The 18,284-nt window shown below is 50.7% G+C and overlaps 2 protein-coding genes across 6 annotated transcripts in view; one reads left to right on the forward strand and one right to left on the reverse strand.

Moving 5' to 3' along the window:
• Positions 1 to 9,991, reverse strand: part of DIDO1 (death inducer-obliterator 1) — a 49,164-nt gene extending 39,173 nt beyond the window's left edge. The window contains exon 1 of one of the 3 annotated variants that reach the window (XM_040247681.1): positions 9,675 to 9,991. The gene's annotated coding sequence lies outside the window, so the exon portion shown is untranslated. Of the gene's footprint in view, positions 1 to 1,955; positions 2,039 to 9,674 lie in introns of those variants that run through there. The other 2 variants (XM_040247682.1, XM_040247680.1) reach the window with 2 other exon arrangements.
• On the forward strand, positions 9,906 to 18,048 carry GID8 (GID complex subunit 8 homolog). Of its 3 annotated transcripts, none has more exons than XM_040247684.1 (5): positions 9,906 to 10,141; positions 12,749 to 12,878; positions 13,771 to 13,967; positions 14,606 to 14,803; positions 15,497 to 18,048. In XM_040247684.1, the coding sequence occupies exons 2-5, from the start codon at positions 12,761 to 12,763 to the stop codon at positions 15,668 to 15,670; spliced, it is 687 nt and encodes a 228-aa protein (XP_040103618.1). In that variant the 5' UTR covers positions 9,906 to 10,141; positions 12,749 to 12,760; the 3' UTR covers positions 15,671 to 18,048. The 3 variants fall into 3 exon arrangements, with proteins under 3 accessions (XP_040103618.1, XP_040103620.1, XP_040103619.1); XM_040247686.1 differs by having other exon boundaries at positions 10,135 to 10,516; positions 15,497 to 16,397; XM_040247685.1 differs by having other exon boundaries at positions 10,135 to 10,389; positions 15,497 to 16,397.
• Positions 18,049 to 18,284: the final 236 nt, after the last annotated feature.

Genomic DNA, 18,284 nt, shown 5'->3' on the forward strand with positions numbered 1-18,284 from the left:
ATTCACTTCACTTGAAACAGCCGGAATAATCAAATACTAATAAAGGACAGTTCTTGGTGGAAAATCAGAACTAAGTTAAAGATACACCTTATTCCTAAACTCGTTGCTCAAATAAGCCTGCAAGAACACAACCAACTAGGAAACAATGCTTAGGAAGTGCGTTAGGCAAGGAGTTTCACAACAGGGTTGGGGCTGGGTCTCCACAGGTAACCCTTGACACATCTATGCCGTGTTAGAGTGGGCCAGTCATACAGACGGTTATATCTATGCCCAATCCCAAGTGCCAGAATGGGCCCCAGGCTCCAGGTTACGTGGCTGGCAATTGTCATAGGTCCCTGTTACAAGTCTTCAGGCCTGAGAAGACCACCCTTCTGATCTTTGCTACAGCCAGGGTGCTTGGGACACAGGATGCAATAAGTATTTGTTGAATACAATGGGAAGTCTTCCTAAAGGTCACAGATCTTATTTCCTTAAAGTCTCCAGTTAAAGCACCTTCCTTGGAAGCAAGTTGAAACCAGAACTACATAGCTCTGAGGAAATCGAAGAACATTTGTCTGGGGTTGGCCCAAAGGCCCAGTTAGAACCCAGGTATTCCATCCTGGGCAAGCTCCTTACAGGTGCTTCAGCTTCTGGGAGGTTGGAACAGGTACAGAAGCATCATAGTCACTGAAACAAATGCGCAGACATAAACTGCTCAGAACAGGGTCAGCCTGGGTGGACTGCCCACTGTGAACTGTTGCCAAATGGAGGCTCAGCCTCCCCCATACCAACCAACACGTACAATGAGGTATGTGAACACATAAACACACTTTAAAGATCTTAACATCTGCCTTTCCCTCCTGCAAAATGCCCAAGATCATGAGGCTCAAATCTCATTCTATCAAGTATACAAATAACATGGATGTTACCTAAGGCCAACACACGAATTAAACAGTATCTTCAATTTCACTCACATGCTGTTGTTGTAAGGTCCCATCTCTAAGCTCATTGATTGGAATGCTGGATTCAGAGCAGAAAACCTGCCCTGCCCTCCACGGTCTCCCAAGAAAGAACAGAGAGGAAGCAAACGAGGGCGTGGGATCAGGACCCACAGGCCTGAGCCAGAAAGGGGATGGCGGGGCACATCTCTCCGGGAAGCTCAAAGTTATCCCTTTCTACTGAGATCGACCAGAGGCTAAAATACAACATAAATTTGAATCTTACATCAAATCGACAAGTGACGCAATAAAAGCTAAAAATCTGCATTTTACGGCTAGGCACATACTCTTTGAAAAAATGAAACCAAACCAATTTTCTGAAAGTCTTTTTCGTTGTTCTTTGCTTCCCACAGCATCAAATACCACACAACTATCCTAATATTATCCTTTACAAGAGTAGTCGACTACAAACAAGCGAAACAAAAGCGACAAAAACCGCACTTTAGGGTGAAAAAAAAAAAAGACCGACAGGGAAACTTCACCTCCTTTAAGATGTCTAGAGAAACTACTCTGGTTAAAAAAAAAAAGGCGGGGGGAATTCAACCCTACATTACACAATTAAGGCAGAATCACTTCCATGGACCAGCAGCTAGACCAGGAACTTCTAGGAAAAGCATCGCCTCGCTCTAGGGTCACCCCGCAGCGGGTCACCGGGCGGCGTCCTGCTGGCGCACTTCAATCCGTTCCGACCACGATCCAGCCCCTCGGACACGCCCGCAGCGAGCGGACCCGGCCCGGTCCCTCGGAGTGGACCCTGCCCAGCAGGCCGGCGCCCTCCGCCCACCTCCAGCCCACGGTTCGCGCGGCCCTCCCTTCCCCCTCCCCGCGACCGCCGCCATCTTCTCCGCTTGGAGGAGGGCGGCCAGGCGCGGGCCCTGCGGCGCCAGGCTGGCTGGCCTCCGGGCCTGCCATCCCCGCCCGTCCCACGCGGTCCCGCGGGCGGCCGCCCCTATGCCCGGCGCCCCGGCCGCCACTCACCGTGGGCCGCAAGCCTCCAGGGTTTCGCAGCCATTTCCTCCGAGCGCCGCAGAGTGGGCGGGCGGGGTTGGCGCCGGCCACCGAGACGCGCGAGGTAGAGGGGCCGCCCGCGCTCCCAATGGAGGGAAGACGCCGGCCACCGAGACGCCGGGGATAGATGGGCCGGCCGCACCCCGAGCAGCGCCCCGGCGCGGCGGGCGGAAGGAGGAGCCCGGCCCAGGCCCCGCCTCTGCCTTGCGCCGCACGGTGGCCGAGTCCAAGGGCCAAGGCTGGCAGCGTAGGCGGCGCGGCTCCCGTCGGCCACCCTGGGCCTAGTTTGTGGCAGAAAAGGCGAGCACCCGGACGCAGAAGCAAAGCGCCGCGCTCCTTTCCCGCCGGACTGCGTTCCCAGCATCTCTGGACTCGAGCCCGCTCCCTACCGAGCCAAACTGCTCAGCGCCAGGGCAGTTGCAGCCTCAGCGAATACAACCGGGCACACCTGCCTACGGGAGCTGCAAGGAAAGGGATCTGACAAATGATAACCCTCCACCTGGATTTTCTTCACTCAGTGCTGAGTAGTATCAATTAACACCCCAGTACCTGCGCGTGCTTAGTCGCGTTGGACTGCAGCCCGCTAGGCTCTTCTGTTCATGGGGATTCTCTAGTCAAGAATACTTTAGTCAGTTGCCATGCTCTCCTCCAGGGGCTCTTCCCAAACCAGGGATCAAATCCAGGTCTCCAGCATTGCAGGCAGATTCTTTACCTTCTGAGCCACCACGGAAGCCCCGGAGCACCTGCCCCTCCCGTAACACTCAATAAACAGACCTCAGAGGGGAAACACCTGCTACCTTGGGACAGAAACACCTGCTGGCCCCAGGACAGTAACTCCTTGGCTGAAGGCCTTTTGTCTCCATCACTGCCTCTACAGCTCCCTGCTTCCACATTCCTTAAAAGCAGGAACCTCTCGGCAAAAAGTGCCCTGTGTGTAGTAAAGCTGTGCCCAGAACCCTACACAGCGCTGCCAGGTGCTTCTGCAGGGGAGCACTAGGGGCCTGGGAGCAGGTGTGCTTGTAAATAAACATCTGGAAAGACCACACAGCCTGCCAGGCTCTCAGAGAATGCCCCTTTTCTTCAAAGAATTCCAACACGGTCTGTTTCTGTTGGTGTGATTCCATTAGGACCAACCACTTCCATGGAATCTTGCACAGACTAACTTCACACTCCAACATCTTGACCATCTTCAGGTTTGTCCCAGATGAGTGTAGTGAGAAGTTCAGAAACATGACAGATTAAGTTGAAACTGGCTTGAACCAGGAGTATGATCTTGGGCAAGCTGTCTGTTGAATGGGACTCATATGCTGGGGTGCAGGGGAAGCTCCCTGGGCACAAGGCTCCCTAAATGGGAGCTGGAATGGGGAAACCCCACCCAGCCTCTTTGGCTGAAAATCTTTACATGAAGCAAACCCAGCAGCAGTGTCTTTCTACAAGGTGAGATTTTTTTTTTCCAATCTGTGTTGTCTTTTCACTTTCTTAATTAATGATTTTAATTGGAGGCTAATTACAATATTGTAGTGGTTTTTGCCAAACATTGACATGAATCCACCATGGATGTACATGTGTCCCCCATCCTAAACCCCCCTCTCCCACCTCCCTCCCCATCCCATCCCTCAGGGTCATCCCAGTGCACCAGCCCTGAGCACCCTGTCTCATGCATCAAATCTGGACTGGCGATCTATTTCACATATGATAATATACATGTTTCAATGCTATTCTCTCAAATCATCCCACTCTCGCCTTATCCCAGAGTCCAAAGGTCTGTTCTTTACATCTGTGTCTCTTTTTAACTTGTGTGCAGCTTCAGGTGGGCACTGGGTCCTGTGAATGACACCGAAGATCGGGCTGCCGATGGAACAGGAGGAAGCCCTGGGCAGAAAGCTCAGGGGACAGAAAGGAGACCCCAACAGGAAGCCCCACCTGTGCCACTACAGTACTTGGGTTGGGGATGGCAGCTCAGGTGGGCACTTGGACAGCAAAGGAAAGGAAACTGCACCTCCCCACCTACCCCTGCAACTGGCCTCCCTTTCTAATCTCCCAGCGGGAGCTGGCCGTGACCATGGGCTACAGGGTTCAGAGGCATCTGCCACCTGTGGGAGGAGTCAGGCCCTTGTCCTTCTACAACCTCTTCAGGTAATTCAGTTCACCTACTGTCACTCCTCATAGGAGCTGCTCTTCCCTGGTGGAAAAGGCATTTCTAGAACTGCAGTTTGCGTACTTTTAGTTGAAGTCTACTAGCTAAGAAGGGGCTTCCCTGGTGACTCAGATGGTAAGGAATCTGCCTGACATGCAGGAGGTCTGGGTTTGATCCCTAGGTCGGGAAGATCCCCTGGAGAAGGGAATGGCAACCCACTTCAGTATTCTTGTCTGGAGAATCCCATGGACAGAGGAGCCTGGCAGGCTACAGTCCACAGGGCCGCAAACACAGGACTGAGCAACTAACACTTTCACTTTCATTGCACTTTCAGCTAAGGAATACCTTCTCCTAACAAACTTACTTTAATAGCTAAACCCAGAGGAACAAACAGGTTTAAAAGGAGTCTCCAATTGTCTCAAATACCCCAAATACACAAATAAAAATCCTGAAGTTCAGGTAACTGACAACAACAGTGGTTCAGAGGTTAGGAAGCTAAGCAAGCTTCCGGGCCTCAAGGGGTTTCAGTCTTTGAGGAAAAGTGTGGGAAAAGGACGACTGACGCATCCTCAACGTGTGGACACCAGGTCCTGCCACCAACATCCATGAACAATTCTGCGGAAATTTATGAAGGCGGAAAAGCACAACTGGAAAAGCCAGCAATCTTTTTTAGAAGACCGCTTCCTGGTGTTCGGCCTTCTCTCACCCCTGAGTTAAGGCCCAGTGGAAAGCAGGGTCCTGAGCAAAGCACCCCGCTCTCCTAGTGGTCAAGTGCAACCCTGAGAGACAAGGTAAAGTTTGTCAAGACCCTCTCCAAGGACAACTTAAAACCAGATGAGGAAGCAGCCAAGCTGCTTTATTGTTACTCTTGTTCTGAATTCAAGGATGAACAGGCTAGCACCCACCCTGCAGGCAGGCCAAGAAGGGGTCAGGAAGTCGGGGTCAATGGTGGGGCCCACTGCCTGGCCCTGGGGCAAGGTCCCCAGTGAATCTGGACCCAAACTCAGACCCAGGCCTGGGCTGGAGGAGAGACGTCCAGGAGAAGAGAGGAAATCAAGGGCCAAAGTCACGGTGGGACCTCCTTAGCTCCTCCTCCCTGGCCTTGGTCAGCATTGGGTGTTTTTGAATAGCTAACACAAGGCCCTCTAACCCCAGGGGCCATGGGCTGCAGGGCTCAGACTTCAGAACAATGCTGCTTACTCCTACCTTTTAGGATGGCTCCTGATACTAAGACTACTTTCCCCATAAATTTAGTGAAAACTAAATAGCTAACTTCAGAAGAAATATTTTAATAAGTATGAGGCATAAGAATTGTATTTCCTTGCTGGCAGTTTCATCTCAAGTCTCTAAAAGAACACACTAAATAAAAAAGCCAGAAAAATCAACTCCTTTCACAGAAAAGCAGTTTTGACAGAAAAGCAGTTTAAGAGTAAAGCGTGTTGCCGCCACCACACCGTGCCTACATTCTGCATTTCCTCACAAGCTCGTCCGTCACACCACAGGAGCAGTTGACAAAGGAGAAAGGCGAAACAGGCCCACAGATCTGAACCGAATTCCGAAGGCGGCTGGTGAGCAGGAACAGGAACCTCCATCCACAGGGTGGGAGGGGATGGTCAACTGAGACAAGGAAGGTCCCAGAGCAGGACCACAGCCGCCAGTCCTCAGACACAAGTATGCATCGACAAATAACTTAGCAATTTAGCGTCCGACATGACCCCACAGACTGTTGCGACCCCACAGACTGTAGACCGCCAGGCTCCTCTGGCGTGATTTTCCAGGCAAGAATTACTGGACCTGGTTGCCATTTCCTTCTCCAGGGGATCTTCCTGACCCAGGGATTGAACTGGTCTTCTGCGCTGCAGATAGCTTCTTTACCTTTGAGCCACCAGGGAAGCCCTAAGTAACTGTACTGGCTACATTTTAAGAGATTATTTTTTCCAAAATTAAAATACTTGAAAAGTGAAAGATTCACGAAAGTCAGGTCTAACAGTGGCTTTTTGGATTTGTCCAAAAGAGGAAAAAATAAACAACCATGTAATTTCCTGTGCTTGCCTGAATCACAGAAACAAAATGGTGAAAGTGAGAAAAGTGTATTTGAAGGAAATCTCAACAAGAATAATACAAGTCAAGCTATTAGGAAATTGCAAAAAGATACCAACAGGTTTTATTCTGAAATTTCAACAAATCAATATAGGAGACCAAGAATGTTGCCTTTTACAACTATACAGAAAAATGAAAAATCTTCGGATTCTGTCAGGCATACAAAAGTTCCTCTCATTCCAAATGAAAGTAAAAGCATTTAAAGAGTAAGCATAAGAGGATTTTAAAGTAAAAAAAAAAAATTTGGCAAGTGTTTTTAAAAAGGAACACATAGTTATCAATTGAAACAATGGCTCATCTTTATTCAGTGTTCTGTCTCCCATATCAGACATCTGATCAGAACTGGGCTAATGCAAAAACAAAACCACCAAAACCAAACAAAAACAAGAGACCTCTTAAAGCATATACAGATAAATTTTCAATAGCTGTGCACATATATGTTATTAAGTGTTTATATACACACATGCATGTGTCTGTATCTATAACCAATGTACTTATCAAAACCCTCTCCAGGAAGGAGGGAAGGGAATGGAGAGTTTCAGCAGTGATAGTCTGCAGCCCACTGGCTGGACAGGGTAGGTAAACTGCCACTTGAGCTCGCTGCCTGTGCCCCACTGTCCAGCCCAGCCTTCACCATGTGTTTTAGATAGCACCATGCTGGACACAGTTTATGTTACATCCTCTGCAGGAAGTAAAAACTCAAGAAAAATATCACTCTACCCATCCAAAGAAACTTATGACATAACCAGTGCTTGCTGATTTAGTGGTATAATCCAGAAAGGGAAATATAGTCCAGCAGGGAGGGGGAGGGCAACGACCTCAGACCCCATGACACATGCTTCACAGCGTCTTCATTCAGCTAATTCATCTGGATACATGCAGCGGAACTGAAGCGTAAAAAGTCTTCCTTACTTCTTTCAACAGCTTCAGGATGAATCTGAGCAGAAGACCCTGATTAAAGTCAAGGCTACGGCACTTGACCTTTTGGAGTTAACTGCCCACTAGTGGTAAGGACATCTAGCCATTACTGGTTAGACAGCATCACCAACTCAAAGGACAGGAATTTGAGAAAGCTTTAGCAGATGGTGGAGAACAGAGGAGCCTGGTGTGCTGCAGTCCATGAGGTCAACAACTGTCGGACATGATTTAGCAACTCAACAACAAGAACCCGTAACAATTCTGAGCAGCAATGTCCTATCAGCTTATGCCTTACCCTGAAGAAACAGGTTTGATTTGCCAAATTTCCTGGAAAGCAGGGCCCCAGCATTCAGGGGTTTGACTTCATGCTTTGAGGGTTTAAGAGTAAGACAGAAACACCCTCCAAAACACTGCAGTTCTGTAAAATGTGCCTGACACCTGGTTGTTGAATAGTCCAGGATTTGATTAAAGGAGGCACTGTGTATTTTATTCTCAAAACACATTTCATTTTAAAATAATTCTTGCTTGCTCCTTTACAACTAATAAACCTTAACAACTCTCCTTAAAGAACTGCTCAATTTCCCTGGTGGTTCAGAGGCCAAGAATCTGCCTGCCAATGCAGGGGACACCAGTTCAATTCCTGATCTGGGAAGATCCTGCATGTCTCAGGGCAACTAATCCTGTGCACTACAGAGACCACACTCTGCAAGAACAGAAGCCACTGAAATGAAAACCCTGTACACCTCAACTAGGGAAAACCCTCACGAAGCCAGAAATTAATAATATTTTTAAAATAAGGGACTGCTGATCTGTGTAATTTCCATTCTCAACTTCTTCCTCTGCTCTCACTCCGCCTGGACCACTGTTTCCCGTCCTTTGTCCGTTTCTGCTGTGACAGCTTTTAGTGCAGGTCTTCACCCTCACTCACTCATCTGTTCCTCCACATACTCAACAAGTATCTATGGAACCCCTGCCACGTACTAGAAGTTTCAGCTCTTGTGAAGGTCACATGTTGGTGGAGAACTGTGACACCATCAGGCATCAGTGACATAGAACGGTGTGCTGAAGACAACAAAGGGATCATTTAGGGACCAGGGGAACACAAAGCAGAGGACGACACCCTGCTTGTTGGGATGGTGTTCCCATTCCTAGGCACTGGCCTAGGAGTGCTGCACACAGACCCATCTCCTGAGAGCCCAGAGGAAGGGCAGGGTGCTGAGGCTGGCTTTCAGCTATGTTCACTCTGCACAGCCAACTGGGGAGTCGCTGATGGGTGTGAAGAGGGGGCCAGGGACAAGAGAGATGACCCTGCCTGCTGTATGGGTTGCAACAGGAAGCCAGTATCTGGACAGAATTAAAGCGGAGCAAGACGACTTCTGGGGCTGAGGGGCCATTAATCTATGACCCGCAGAAAAGGCGCAGCTGAACCTTCTTTAGGCTGGAACACCCTAGCTCTTTAGGGCACCGAATTTGTGCTTGTGCACCCTTGAAAAGAATTTTAAAAATCTGCACCCCTCGCCCACTGTAAAGCTGGTGTGTAAAGTTGTTCAGAGGATTAAGTGCTTGAAAAGGGTGTAATTGCAGACACACTGCATTTGCATTTTAAATAGATTAGGGCCAAAGCTTTGGACTTGCAGATTTAGCTCAGTTCACTGACGAGAAATATCCACAATTAGTCGTCTTTGTCTAATCTGTTTACCAAATTGCACTTACTTTCTGCAACAAGTCCCACTGCATTTCCACGCAATCACACGAAACCATCTAAAGTCTGACTTTTAACAGGAAGACATTGGAGTTCATTGGATGGAATAAAGGGCTCCCCTTAATTTCCTTCCCGAAGGATTCTAAAATCTTTTAAATTGACTCTCCAGCAACTGGAAAACGGGAACGACACAGGATGAGATGGTTGGATGGCATCACCGACTGGACGGACAGGAGTTTGAGCAAGCTCCGGGAGTTGGTGACAGACAGGGAAGCCTGGCGTGCTGCAGTCCACGGGGTCGCAAAGAGTCGGATACGACTGAGCGACAGAACTGAGCTGACCTGGAAAACGAGACCTTGCTCTGACGTAATCTGTACTCTTCTCCCATGGACGCACAGTAATAACCGAGTAACACCGTTAATGTCTTCCTGCGCCTCCGCGACCCCGGCCGCAGGGCAGGAAGACACTCCCGCTCGAGCAGCAGCCGCAGTACCTCGAAGCCCCAGCTGCACAGGCCTGCTGTCCCCGCCCAACCTGAGCGCGGATTCTGAACCACGGGCGGGAAAGACCGCCGGGCCCCTGGGAGGTTCCCTGAGGGCAGGTCTGGCCCTGTAGACTTGTTCTGGAGCGGGCTGGTGTGCGCTCCCCACCGTGGTCGCGTGCCCCGGAGCCCACCCCAACCGTCGGAACCGAGAGCTCCCGCCGTCCGCGCTCGGGCTGCTCCTCCCGGGCCTGCGCGAAGGCAGGCACCGGGTCGGGAAGGTCCCCTCCTCGGGGCTGCGCGGAGCACCGGCGCCTGTACCCCCTTCCCGCCTCATGCCCTTGGGCTTACACTAACGACGGGAAGGACGCTGGAACCTTCGCCTCAGTCTAGACGTCGCCGTCTCGGCGCGAAGTTACCCTACAACGACGCCTCCACGGCGGCCATCTTACCCAGAGCCAGCCGATGCCTTTTGACTCTCGCGCCAATCCGTAGAGCGAAGGCGCCGTGAAGGGAGTTCTGCGCAAGGACGGAAGCTGGAGTCCCGCGTTTCCGGGCGGCCGCCGCACCCCGCCCCCTCGTGAAGGCACTTGATTGGCTGCCGACTCGCGATCTCGCGATCTCGCGGGAAGTGTCTAAGGGGGCGGCCGCCGGTGTGTCTGCCCTCCCGTTCCCCGCCCCCGCCTCCGCCTCCGCCGCGGCCCCCGCCTCCGCCTCCCAGACCCCTGCGCCGCCACCTCCCCCTCCTTCCCCCCGGCCCCGCCCGGCCCTTCGAGCGGCCGCGGAGACCGCGCAGCGCGGCAGGCGGGATCCGCACGGTAAGATGGCCGCGGAGGGCCCAGGCGGCCGGGCCTAGCTTCCCCGCCGGAGTGCGGCGGCCGGGAGGCGGAGGGCCGGACTGGGGTCGTGGCCAGGGAGGGATCGAGGCGGGCCGGTGAGGAGGCTGACCGGGCTGCGAGGTTGCGCCCGCCGAAAGACCGTGCAGGGGGCCTGCCGGTTTCGGACGTCCGAGCAGGTGTCCTCGGGCCGCGTTCTCGGGGGAGGCGGCGCCCTCAAGAGTTTCCAGGTCCAACTGTCTCTTCTTCCTAAGGCAGCGGAGTCCGGGCGTGGACTCGGTGTTTGTTGTTGATGGAGCGTGTTTTGAGGGGCGGCGACGCCTGCTGGGAGGTGATAGTTCTCCACAAGTCGCACAGGTCTGCGGCGGGAACTGTTTGCACCAGGACCGCATTCGAGCAGACACTGAGCTGCCGAGACAGGACGTTGCTCGTGGGGCGAAGGGTTCCTCGCCGTCCGTACTGTTTGTGGGGTGTTTAAGTGCTCAGTTTTTCCTGCACAAAACAGAATGGGTCGGTTCTTCAAACTTGTTAACTTTTCAGTACTGCTCTGTCGCCCATGAGTGAGAGTTTGCGCTAGTGGCCGCAGCTTAGAGAAATGACCTTGTGTGAGGAACGGCCTCTTGGTTTTGTCTCTGACAAGCTCTCTAAGGCGGATCAGAGTTGGGCATGGCATCCCCCCGTGACCGAGGACTTTATCTTGCTCCCCTCTGCTTCCCCACAGACCCTGTCTCCCTGGGCGATCTCTGGTGAACTCTTGGCTTTCAGTCATTTTGTGGTGGACATTGCCCTAATTAATGTTTCCATCGCCCAACTGGGGACCTGTAATCCAGGTGCCTGCTTGACTTCTCCTACTGTGGGTCTGATAATCACCCCAAACTCGCCCGACTCCTCAGACCTGTTCTTCTCCCAGTCTTTCCTCATTTGGGACTCCAGTCTCCAAGGTCTCAAGCTTGAAACCCCTCCATGGTCCATGAATCTTCTTTTATACTTTCCCGCTGGGTCCAGCAGCAAGGCCCGTTTGCTCAGTCCACATAGTCTTGTGGGCTGTGCTCTTGGTTCTTCCACTGCTGTCCTCTTGTTTGGGTGGCTCCTCACTGGTCTTCCTGCTCAGCTCTTCGTGCTCACCACCCCACAGTCATCCCATGTCCACTGGGAAACCAGAGCCATCTTTTAAATTGCTTTTATTTATTGAGGTAATTGAGCATGTGCTTTGCTTTATATGAAGTAATATCCACAATATCTATGTCAGTTACAAAGGATAAAACTGAAGTGGACAGTGGGTAGGCTCACCACCCCTCCTGACACCCCTGCTGGGGCTCCCAGGGCCGCCTTCCCGTGGTAACCACCTCCTGATTTTCAGGGTTCATGCTCTTGAAAAAATGACAAATGGGTTTTGCTATGAATGTATTTACTACTAAGTAAAAATTGTATAACTTGTTTTGTTTTTGTTCTTTAAAAAACTGCTGCCCTTGGGTCTCTGCTGCAACTTGCTCTCTTCATGCAGCTGGTTTCTAAGTCCCCTGTGTGGGCCTGTTCATGTATTTTAACTGCTTTGGTAAATTCTGTTCCATTGATACAGTCAGTGGCCCTAAAATCTACAAAACTTTGAAAACCAAAAGTTTTTGGTCTTGTTTTTAATTGATTTCATGGTAGAACCTGACCCCGCAAAAGCTATTTAGTAACTTCTGTTGCACTGGGTGTGATTCTCATGCGTTTCACTGAAGCAGTCATGTCCAATCATGGGGTGCTGCCACAGACCCCTGGGAGGATGTCTTGTGATACGTGTACCAAATAGTCTTTGTACAACCTGAACAATTCTGAAGTCAGAAACTGGTCTGCCCCAGGGCTTTGGTCCTTTAGGACTACAGTCCTATGAACCATTGTTTGCTTGTCCCTGCTGCTGTTGACTAACTCCTGGGTGGGCAGTCTCTATAGTGTTGCCATCCTGAACAGTGACTCTGAGCACAGGCTTGTCTGTGTCTGGGACACAGTAGGTTGTTTTTCGGGGTCCTGGCTAGCAGAAGAGCCATCGGCTAGGAGCAGAGCACATATGCACAGCCTTGCAGAGTGGTGCTGAGTGTGTTGCTGTGCAGTCCGTTCTGACCACAGGGTAAAGGGGCTCAAGAGACCACACACATCTGTGTGAGCACTTGGTGTTGTCAGGCTGCTTCATTTCTGTCAGCCTGGAGAGTGTGCGAGATGGCTTGTCTTGAGCACACACATCATAGCAGGTGAATCTTCAGCTTGTACCTCTCCATGCCACCCTGTGCTTAGAGGAGCGTCCATCTATTAATAGATTGCTACTGGGCCTGGAGGGCCTTCATCTGACCTGGACTGACCTCTTGACCTCCTGGTCCTCAGACTCCTGGCTCTTCCTCATGTTCATCCTGCCTTCTGAACCCCGCAACCTTCTCTCTGGTCCCTGAGCCTGTGTTTGAGTCTCAGGCCCTCTGCATGTGCTGTTTTCCACATTTTAAGTATTTTCCCTCTCTCTACCCTTTGGTTCCTGGTCGCTGTGTTTATATCTGAATGATCACAATTGTGAGAATTCTTCACCAATTCTTATAATGTTACTTTTTTTCCCTGTAGAAATAAATCAGAATGAGTTACACAGAAAAACCCGATGAAATCACAAAGGATGAGTGGATGGAAAAGCTCAATAACTTACATGTCCAACGAGCAGACATGAACCGTCTCATCATGAACTACTTGGTCACAGGTGAGGGCTGTGCTATGGGTGCTGCCTCTTGGGCACCATTCTTCTTTTCTGGGCTCACGAGCAGGACTTTACCACTGGAGGGTCCTGAAAGTTAGGTTGCATTCAGGCATCATGGAAACACAGTGCTCTTGTAACAAACTTGTAACTACCATTTTAAAGAGATGTCCTCTTCTGGAGATGAAATCATGATTCCAGGTCTCTGAGACCTAAAGAAAAAACCTATTTCTTAGCCTTTGACATGTTTGCAGTTGATCTACATCATTAACAATGTGCAAAAGTACATTTAAAGTCCAAGTAATTAATCTTTTCTGACCAGTTTGGTAAATGATACTAGACTGTTTCAGAAGGTGTGTCCAAGTCAAAAGAAGAAGGGTTGGTGGGGGCGGGGGGAGGGGGGGAATGCCTGTGGAAGGAAATGCAAGTGCTCTGTGATAACACCCCATCCTCCTGACCCTGTGGAGGAGAGGGTCGCTCTGCAGAGGTGAGAAAACCCACATGTCTCCAGGAAGTGAGTCTCCTTCCTGGAGTTCACAGTGGCCTCGGCCCCCATCAGTCTCTGAGATTGAAGAAACTGTGTACTCATTCACAGTGGGAGGGTACCATGCTGCCCCTGGAGCAGGTGGGCAGCTTCTCCACATAGACCTGGACCTCAGTGCGGGGGCCTCAACGCCCATCCTCCCCTGACTGGAAGTTGGAGCCGGTGTGGGGGCGGGCAGGTGGAAGGAAAGGAAGTGTAGCTGGTAAGTTGCAGAGGTGTTAATCCCACATCCCAAGAAAGTGCAGTTCTTACTAGAGGTTTTCACTCACAGAGGACGGGCTTTCTAGAGATAAAAAGCCCTGGTGTTAGTATCTTGCCGATTTTCCGAGCAGTGAAGGTAGTTTTCTTTTCCAGAGGGCTTTAAGGAGGCAGCGGAGAAGTTTCGAATGGAATCTGGGATTGAACCCAGTGTTGATCTAGAAACACTTGACGAGCGAATCAAAATCCGCGAGATGATACTGAAAGGCCAGATTCAGGAGGCCATTGCGCTCATCAACAGCCTCCACCCAGAGCTGCTGGACACAAACCGCTATCTCTACTTCCATCTGCAAGTGAGTTGCTTGTGGACACTTGATGAATTAAGGTTCTTCATGTTAGCCATCCCCAACTTCGGGGCCATAGACCGATACCTCCTATCAGGTCAGAGGCAGTATTACATTAGAAATAAAAGACACAATAGACGTAATGTTGCTTGAGTGATCCCAAACCATCCCTGCCCTACCCCAGTCCGAGGAAAAATTGTCTTCCACAAAACAGGTCCTTGGTGGCAAAAAGCTTGGCAAATGGACGTGTTAGTCACTCAGTTATGTCCAACTCTTTGTGACCCTGTGGACTGTAGCCCGCCAAGCTCCTCTGTCCATGGAATTACCCAGGCAAGAATACTGGAGTGGGTAGCCGATCCCTTTTCCAAAAAGCTTGGGGACGGCTGTTTGCTGTCATTGAGAGGTAATGAGGCTAATTTCATTAGAATGTTGCTGTAATTGACGAGGAAAGGGGTTTAAGTTAGCTGCTCTGCCATCTATCTCAGAAGCTGTTTCTTGCTTTAAAAATGCAAAGTCAGGAGCTTGGAGTACTCAACAACTCTGTCCTCTGAGAGGCCCTTTTCATAAGAAGCAGGTGCAGCCCTGGGGTGGGGGGTGTCGCTGGCTGGGCGCAAGTTGTTCACCCTGTCTGCCTGGCCCCCAACCAGCAACAACACCTGATCGAGCTGATCCGCCAGCGGGAGACAGAGGCAGCGCTGGAGTTTGCGCAGACCCAGCTGGCTGAGCAGGGTGAGGAAAGCCGCGAGTGTCTGACCGAGATGGAGCGCACACTGGCCCTGCTGGCCTTTGACAACCCTGAGGACTCACCCTTCGGAGACCTGCTCAACATGATGCAGAGGCAGAAGGTGGGCTCCAGAGGGCTTCCGTCCACACCCTCTGTGGATATTCGGGGCAGGATTTCCAAAGAAATGGGGTGGTGTGTGTGGTGTGACCGGGACACTGCTGGGAGGGCCCCATACTTTACTTGTGACATACTAGGAGCCCAAGGTGTGGAGACCCTTAAATGATAGTTAAGCCTCTTTGCCTGTTTTTTTTTTTTTTTTTTAATCTGAGCTGGCTTACTGTGTGGAGACTCTTAGGAACGGATGTTCCAAGTATCTTTTGATGAAAATCCCACACTTGCTTTGGATACTTTTGCACTGTCTGTCACGGCCTCTGTGTTCCCACCAGCAGGGCAGCTCCCCGACCGCAGTCCCCTCCCCACTGTCCTGACTGCCCTGAAAGGAGGGTGTCCTTGGGGTCCGCATCAGGTGTCCTCCTAGGGCTTGTTGGGTGGAACTGGTGTCTCCTCCCTGCCAGTTCCCTCATGCCCAGGCTGGATGTGACATCTGCTGACCATACCGTGTGCCCCTTTGGGCAAGGACTGTGTTTTATATCCCCACAGTACCCGCCGGTCACAGGCTTCGTGTTTGTTTAAATAAGTAGCCAGCCTCTCATGTAAAAATGGTTTTGAAGATATATAAGATGCATCTTATAATGGATCCTTTTCACAGGTGCTCTGTGTGTGAGGTGGTTTTTATTGGCTGTCCATTTTCTAGGTGTGGAGTGAAGTGAACCAAGCTGTCCTAGATTACGAGAATCGTGAGTCAACACCCAAGCTGGCAAAGTTGCTGAAATTACTCCTTTGGGCTCAGAATGAGCTGGACCAGAAGAAAGTAAAATACCCTAAAATGACAGACCTCAGCAAAGGCGTGATTGAGGAGCCCAAGTAGTCTGTGTGGGGCCCCGCTGCATGGCCCTGGGCCCGCGGGCGCCACCTGGGACTGAAGATTTTTACGGCAGCAGAGAACTCTCTTCTCCCTTCTTTTACTGTTTGTGTGTTTTGTTTTGTTTTTGACCCAGCATCATTTTGAAAGGGAAAAGTGGCCCTTTTAAGCACTGGAAAACTCCCAGTGCAAGATACCGTCTCTTCTGGAAGGCCGGCAAGGACTGCCCCATGGCCTGTGCTCAGCGTTCTGGGCACTTGAGCTCATAAAAGCACCTCATCTTAGGGCTGCTAGCCCACCTGAGGCCCCGCCCAGAGCACTGGGCAGCACTGATGGCCGTCTCGCTCTGTCAGCATCCAGGAGGGCAGTATGTCCTCCTCCCCCCATCTCGGCCGGCCTTCATGTAGAAGTGTTTTCTTTCCCTCTTTGGTTTTTGGTTTATTCTTGTTTTTTCATAGGAAAGACTATATGAATTTGTAAATCCCAATTCAAAGACTTCTTTTGTGCAAGGGCACTAAGTTTGGTTGTCTTCCTGTTTGGTCTGGGTCGTGTGGCTTTGGGGGAGATGGGTGTGTGCGTGTGTGTATGTGGGGTGGGCTGTGTGTTTTTTAATTTTTTAAATATATATTTTGGTGCTGTAAGTGGTGAGAGACTCTTTCCTAGTGGATCAATGAACCATCTCTCCTGGGCACTTTTGTTGAAAATAAAGGTTTCTCCTTAATTTCAAGAATGACCACAGTGGTCTCTCAGAAGTGTTCATCATCTCGAGCACAACTTTTGCTTTTGGGGTGTCTTCCCCAGGGTGACCGTAGTGACACTCTGGTACCTACAGCCAGAAAGGGGCAGCTCCCGGTGACATGTGATGGTGCCAGGCATGTGCTGTGGTGCAGTGGGCTCTGTGACCCGCACTTCTGCCTCTCACTCTGTCAGCCAGTCTGGCAGACGTCCAGCTCCTATTCCCTCATGTCTGTCCCCTGCCTGGTGCCAATGCCGTCAGTGAGTCCTGAGTGTAGGCTCGGGTGTTGGGGTTTGGGGCAGGTGGCCCAGGGTGCCAGTGCAGAGCTGCCAGCCCTCAGTGAGGCTGGTGGAGGTGGAGGGGCCCTGGCGTGCAGAGCTCCCCGGGGCTGGTGACCCCCACACATCCTCTGGTGGGAGCACCTGTGTGGCTGGGATTCAGTTCTCACCTGATCCCTCCCACAGGGTGGGCTGTGCTGGCACCTGGGCTCCGCAGAAATGCACGCCATCAGCAGACGAATCTGGAGAGTCCGTTGGCCTTGGTGCTCGGCTGGGTAGGTCTTTGGGGAGGTCAGGTCTGCTCCGGCTGTAGGGCGTCTCGGTCACATCCCCACACACTCAGTGTTTGTCCCGCAGGGTCTCTGGCTTCAGCTCCTCTCCCCACTCACTTCGGGCTGCACTTGGAGGCTGCAGGTCACTGGTTTTCAGTGGGTACAGCTTCAGGCAGAGTTTTCCCTCCCCAGTCACAGAGCAAAGGCAAAAGCGCTGAGGTCTTTGTAGATCATCAGGAGACCCTCAGGCCCTGGACTGGCCCTTAGAGCTGCCCTTTGGACCTTGTGAACACTGGGAGGGGTCCTTTGCTCACCCCCGGAAGTGATGAGCTTCAGCTTTGTCTCAGTCATCAACTCAGATGTGACCTTTCTGTATGATCATTTCCTCTTAAGATTTGGGAATAAAAGTAGGGAGAAAGGGGCCTTTGATCTTCAGGTGATAGTTAAATGCAGCAGAAGCTGAAGAAAAAAATTAGGGAAGTTGAAGTAAAATTACACTTCTCGAAAGCACGAAGTAATTCAGCATATTCCTATCCTTTACTATTAGTGTATATAAGATAATTTATGTGCATCATTAACATACAATCAGTCTGACATTTTTCAAAATAGTGCGTTTGAGATGTATATTACTGGATAAGAATCATCCATAAACTATGGGGACCTGTGGAGGGCCTGTCACGTGTAGGAAGTGTCGAATGCTTAAGAGAAGTGCTGCTGGCTTGTTCATCATTTAGTCAGTGAGGGGCTTGACCAGTGAGTGTGAAGACCCATATGAGCTGGGTGCCAGTGAGATGTGAAGAATTCAGATGGTGCCGTTGGGTTCTTTCCCTGTGTACAGAGAGAGTGGTTCCTTCCCCATGGGCTGGAAATCTTTAAAGGGGCAGCTTTGTACTTTTCTGTTTACTCCTTTTACAGTCTTTTTTTTTCAGCAAGCATTTCAAGGTAATGAACATTAAGTATATCGATTTTTCTACTTCATTTCATTTGGGATCTCACTGTCATGTTTGTTAAAATGTGATGTTTTACCAGGGTAGTTTATTTCTTCTTTTTTACACTTTCTGGTGGAAAGTGCCTTGAAATAAATAAAACGTGACAATATTTTGGTGCTCTGTGTTCCTGATATTGTAAAGTCACATGAGGAATGACCCCTAGTTTGGATTCTTCCGAAGCATAGGGATTATTGCAAGGCATATGAGAAATACTGTGTTTTGTTATTTGAATCAAGGTTTCCAGCTTCTAGAAAAGGCAGCTGTTGGTTGGGATGGGTCCTGTCGCAGACTGAAATGCCAGGTGACTGCAAGGCTGGCTTTGCCGTCCAGCCAGGATGCCCCCTG

The sequence above is a fragment of the Oryx dammah genome, unplaced genomic scaffold (assembly GCF_014754425.2).
Source record: "Oryx dammah isolate SB20612 unplaced genomic scaffold, SCBI_Odam_1.1 HiC_scaffold_10, whole genome shotgun sequence".
Classification (NCBI taxonomy): domain Eukaryota; kingdom Metazoa; phylum Chordata; class Mammalia; order Artiodactyla; family Bovidae; genus Oryx; species Oryx dammah.

What these genes read in the sequence shown, in the direction of transcription:
- GID8 (XM_040247684.1), top strand. Translation starts at nt 12,761, where the DNA reads ATGAGTTACACAGAAAAACCCGATGAAATCACAAAGGATGAGTGGATG. An exon ending in CATGAACTACTTGGTCACAG is followed by an intron (nt 12,879 to 13,770) that starts GTGAGGGCTGTG and finishes TTTCTTTTCCAG; the next exon opens with AGGGCTTTAAGGAGGCAGCG. An exon ending in ATCTCTACTTCCATCTGCAA is followed by an intron (nt 13,968 to 14,605) that starts GTGAGTTGCTTG and finishes GCCCCCAACCAG; the next exon opens with CAACAACACCTGATCGAGCT.